General features: G+C 43.7%; 1 protein-coding gene across 1 annotated transcript; it reads right to left on the bottom strand.

Moving 5' to 3' along the window:
* Positions 1-3,450: 3,450 nt before the first annotated feature.
* On the bottom strand, positions 3,451-4,569 carry LOC104466311 (C3a anaphylatoxin chemotactic receptor-like). Its single transcript, XM_010079688.1, has one exon. It carries the CDS (start codon positions 4,567-4,569, stop codon positions 3,451-3,453), a length of 1,119 nt encoding a protein of 372 aa, XP_010077990.1.
* Positions 4,570-5,387: the final 818 nt, after the last annotated feature.

Below are 5,387 nucleotides of genomic sequence, written 5' to 3'. Positions count from 1 at the left end.
TGAATCTGTTGTATTGGCTACTGGAGTGAGAGAGCCTAGTGGACCCTGGGAGCCTGTAGTTATGTTGTTTCATAAATGTTGTAAAGGTCAGGGGGCTAAAGGGACACTGGAGGGGTGATCTTAGCTCTGTGAACTTTCTCGCACCAGCAGGAAAAGCAAGAAAAGAAGTAAGAGTTCCCAAGTACAAAGAGAGGGCAATCCCTGAGGTAGGGAGAGTTGAGCTGAGTTGCGAGGGTAGACCTGAGTTTGGAGAAAGGAGAACGTAGCAAATATGGTATTTCAGTGGAGAAATTGGGTTTCTGGATACAGTGCCATCAGTGAGGACTGAGAGAGCCTTTGAGGGAATCTTGACCTATTTTCTACACTGCCTTTTGTGGTCTCCAGGTGAGGCCTACATACCCATCAGGTAAAAGCAGCAGGCCAGGGGTGTCACATGTGATTCAGCAAATTTTGTTCCCCAGAGCTTTTAATTTCACCCCCCACCCGTTCAAGCCCTTCTTCAAAATATGTAGTGAGGCTCTTACTTGCATATGCAAATTTGGAAGTTTATCCCATCAGTATTTGTTCAGTTTTCATTTGTCCCTCTGCCCCTCATATTTCTTTGGAGACTGTCCTTGCCTGTGCTTTGAGAGTGTGAGCTAAAAGGAGTCTTGCTGCATAGGTGCAAATTCTCAGTCACTGGTTCCCACTTTGTGAATGGGCTAGTGGTGGGAAGAGCAAGCTGCTGTTCAGAGTGGAGGTGAATTAGGAGACTTTTGGTCAAGGAGCTGGACCCTCTGGTCAAGTAAGGCCCTCATCAGTGGTTTTTGTAAGAGGTATGTTAGAAGAGAGAGGATGAAGTGGGGCAGATTTTTAAACTGAAGAGCCAAAGAGTGTAGTATAAAAGGGAGGAAGGTGGGTTAGACCCCTCGCAGTTCAGCTGGGGAGATGATGGAATCTAGTGTAAATCCCAAAGGATGAGTTGTATCAGCGCTGGCAAATCAGGAAGGTAGAAAAGGTGCAGGAGTAGGAGTGAGTGTTGAGATGCCTCCTCCCCAAAGCTGTGTGCTATGTTCTGCTTTTTTCTGGTATGGCTCTGTTCTGTCAAACTTTGTTTCCTCTTAATATTTTGTAAAGCCCCCCCCCAGCTGTTATTCCCTGTTTACCAGTAAAGGGAACCAAGATAGAAATATCATGGCTGCTTAACAGACCTGGGGCAGGGGAGTAAGAACCTCTACTCTGACTGCAGGAAGGTGGGGAACTAGAATTGCTTTTTAAATTTGCTGTAGGGATAAACAATTGGATCTTTATCAGGGAAGTGGACAGAGTCTTATTGTATTGGGGGGGGACATTTTTGGGTTTTTTTCTTTTTTAAGTGTGTGTTTTCGCGGGGGGGAGTTCATCACTGAATGTTTCAAAGAGAAATGAGGACTCCCAGACAACTTCAACATGGAGTCAGCTGTTATCTCTCCTGCCTGAGGATGGGAATGATACAGCTTGGAAGCTTGTATGATGGGGTTTCTGTGGAAAGTGGCACCAGAGATGACAATGAGAGACAACCTCTGGTAGGTGCCAGTTAGTGTTTTGCAGAGGATGTTACTGAGGGATGGCCCTGTGGAAGTCTGAAAACACCACTGAAAGAAAAACAAACCAAGATGGCTCCTTCTGCGTATCCAAGTGCTCCCCATTTTCATATTTGCCTCATTTGCGTATTAAGTTGTGCCTCATTTGCATATGTAAATACATGCCGGTCAGTGTGCAAATTAGCCTTGTTCCTCTGCCCCTGAAATAAATGTGTGTTGTTAGTGTATGGGAAGGCATCAGGTGGGTGGCGTAGAGCTCTGCAGGGTGCCTGGGTACTGGCCTGCAGGGAGGGGTGGGATGCCAGCCTGTCAGAGAGAGGGGTTCTTGCAGGCCACTCTGTCATGGTGTGGCCCCCCATGGTTTGTGTTGGTGGTCAGGGAGAGAGGGGCGTGGTCTCACGAGTTTATTTTTGTGCATGCTTTCTTAATAAAAAGAAAAAGTGAATGTTTATGGTTTAACTCTTTTGGTGCCAGTATTGAATTTTTTTTCAGCGGTGCCTGTCAGATGGGCTTAGTTCCCACCTGCTTACCTTTAGAAACAGAATTTGAGTGTGGACATTGCTAAATGAACAGCCCACATCTATACGTTTTTTACAACTGACTTTTCAGGATGTCAAGACAGAGTCAAAAGTTCTCATAGCCAGCTATTCTCAGGGCACTGAGATCAGTGAGTGTTCCAACTCATGGCTGACAGAAAGGCAAAGTTAAAACTACACCAATGCTTAGTGGCTGTTTGTCATACCATTTGTATGTACCTTTCTTTAAGGAAGGACTAACAGAAAAAGCAGATTTGAAACCACTTCCTTAGAGTACCTAGAAAACATACTTCTGCTTTTCAGGAACAGGGAACATTCAAGCTTGGGAAACACCTCCAAATAGCGTGACTGGATGAAATTTTTACCTTATTCCACCAGAAATACATGAGAAGCACATGTCTCTTGTAGAGAGCAGGATGACATGACTGTGCTGCAAAAGGCTTGTTCCCTACCTTCTTGGGGTCATAGTGGAGGTTATCACTTCTCAATGCCAAGGTTTTACCAAATGGCTGATAGTCCAGAAGCCACCTAATCTGGTGCATCAATGACTGAAGTTGCTCAAGTTCTGCTTGTGTGCCATCTTAAAATGCAGTAGGTACATTTGGATAATCTCTGACTAACTTCCTAAAAGGAAGATTCAGGACTCTGGTGGTGGAGGGAGTGTTGGGGTGACAGTGAGTGAGTGCTTGCTAATGAACATAGCTACAGCATGTGCATTGGACCAGTTACTACTGTACAGTGATGTATTTTCTGGGACAAAGAAATATCTTGGGCATCTGCCAGGGCATGAAAGTCAGTTCAATGCGGCTGACTGGGGCACGTGCTGTTCTAATGCACTGCTGTAAGAAAATGTAGCACTACTGTCTAGGAAATCTTCAGGGAAAAAAAAAAACCAAAACCCTCGGACCCCAAGTGTCGTCAAAGGAGAGGGAAGATTGGATGACAGATTCCAAGGAGAGACATCAAAGTTACTTTCATCTGCAGTTTATCAGAGACAGGAGATGCAGAACATAGACATATGCAAATAATTCTAATGACATTCTAATCTAGCAATTCAGAGGTTAAACTACATGGTCTTCTCACCAGAAATCGTTCTGCAAGCCTGCTTTCTTCTGTGTCTCCTGCTTCACCAGAGTCTTCCCTCAGATTATTACTCTGGGTACTTCCAACTTCCCATTTCTCTAGAGTAGGATATAAAGGGGTGAGCTGTTCTGATCTGGACCATCTAAGTGCCCTGTGTGTGGATCTGGAGATTAATCAAAAGCATTGGAGCAAAAAAAGCTGTTAAGTGAAGAGTGATTGATGTGCAGGGCCATAGCTCGCCTTCTACAGTGGTGATTGGAAATCCTGCATTACACTGTGCTGCTAACGTTCTTCTCTGTTGAAGTCTTGCTTCTGTCAAGGGAGGAAAGGATCAAATGTATTGGTTCCTCAGTAAAGGCACCTTCCAAGATTCCTTGCATTGATTGCTGTGCCTTTGCCCTGAAGTCCCGTCCCACAAAAACATAGAGCAGAGGGTTGATGCAGCTGTTGGCATATGCAAATGCGATAGAGAGATGGTCCCAGAAGATCAATGACTCCTTCAGTCCTGTTCTAAGAGTAGGTACAAGGGACAGAATGCCAACTACATGGTATGGAGCCCAGCAGATGAAGAATGCAGCTACCACGAGCACAATTGTTCGCAGCATCCTGATGCGTGCCTTGTGAAAGTGATTTGCACGTGTTCTAAAAGCAATAAGGGCGTAGCAAACTCCCATTATGCCAAAGGGGAGTACAAAGCCAAAGACAGCCTTAGTGATGTTTACTACCACTAAGGCAAGGGATGCAGAATAATCATCTTCATAGAAATTTCCCCATGAGTCATTACCATTGTAGGCTAAAGGTGAGTATTCTTCCAACAACTCATTTATAGAATCATCCATATAATTTAGCACCTCGTCATCTCCAAAATTGTACCCACACTCAGTTTTGCCATCATGAGTGCTAGTCTCACGGTAGTAGAAGACAGGACAGCAGAAAATGAAGGCCAAGATCCAAATGCCACTGCATATTAGTGATATAAATCTCACTGTTCGATGATTTTGACACCAGACAGGTTTCATCACAAGGAGGCACCGGTCAATGCTGATGGCCACGAGGAAAAAGATGCTAGCAAACATGGTGAAGATTATGATTGATGGAATGATTTTGCAGAGGAACAAACCATACGGCCAGTGTTCATGGAGGGCCAGGTGAACAATGGAAAATGGCAATGACAAACAGCACACAAAGTCAGCTGTAGCAAGGTTTAGGAACCAGACAATATTCACAGACCTTTTCATTTTCAGACCAGCTACCCAGATCACCAATCCATTGCCTGGGATACCTATGATGAAAACGATGATGAAGATGGCAATGGAGAAAATGGATTCAGATGCATAATATACAGCAGCCTGTTCATGTGAACTGCTATTAGCCAGGAGCTGAGGCATTCTGTAGCTATAAAACAGAAAGCAAATTAGTAGGCAATTCACACCCTCCTCCCCAAATTCTTCTCTTTTTCTGTACTGAAGCAGCTCTGAGTCAGATAACAGTACAGAGCTATCAGCGTACAAAGGCATCAGTCTATACAAGTTTGTGCTAAAGACTTACTAATCTGACCATTATACACCTTCATAATTCTCATAGTGGCTAAGCTACATAAGCCCCACAATTCAAATGAGGGGGGGGAGGGCAGGTTGTATACACTTAAGTTCTCCTATCTCTGTCACCCCCTTTGATTCCAGCCTGGTTAGTTTTTAGTCTCCACTCTAAAGGGGAGCTCTCTATTCCCATGCCCATAACTATCACCAGGTGTCTTTCCTGATTGACTTACAGCTTTGTATACACTTCTCTTCAGAAAGGTAACTCAGCATTTTAGTTCCTTTTCCCTTTAAAATTAGTTATTTTTTCTACCCTAACCAGTGAAATAGGTTAAGAAAATAATGCTTGTCTTAATGAAATAGCCCTGCTTCACTTTCTGGACATTATAAATAGAACAGGACAGCAACTCTGTTTGCTAAGGGGTATTTTTAGGGAAGTCCCAGTAAGCACTTCCTTCTCCCTGCTTTTGTTCCGAGCTCTCTGCTGGTTCTAGTCTTGATGAGGAGAAAGGCAAGAATTGAATTGTTTAAGAAAAACATACAGAGATTTAGTTGTAAAAAGAAAAAATTAAAATGCAGAGTAATAGCAATAATGGTCTTGAGCCATTTTAGATATAAGAAAAGGTGTCTTATTACAGGACAAGGAAGCTGAGCCACAGAATACTTAA

Source organism: Pterocles gutturalis, unplaced genomic scaffold, assembly GCF_000699245.1.
Source record: "Pterocles gutturalis isolate BGI_N339 unplaced genomic scaffold, ASM69924v1 scaffold18014, whole genome shotgun sequence".
NCBI classification, from domain to species: Eukaryota; Metazoa; Chordata; class Aves; order Pterocliformes; family Pteroclidae; genus Pterocles; species Pterocles gutturalis.
The sequence above is the reverse complement of the archived record's forward strand: the minus strand, read 5'-3'. Positions and strand labels throughout refer to the sequence as shown.

Bases quoted from the DNA above. Each gene is read 5' to 3' on its own strand.
- LOC104466311 (XM_010079688.1), bottom strand. From the start codon at position 4,569: ATGCCTCAGCTCCTGGCTAATAGCAGTTCACATGAACAGGCTGCTGTA.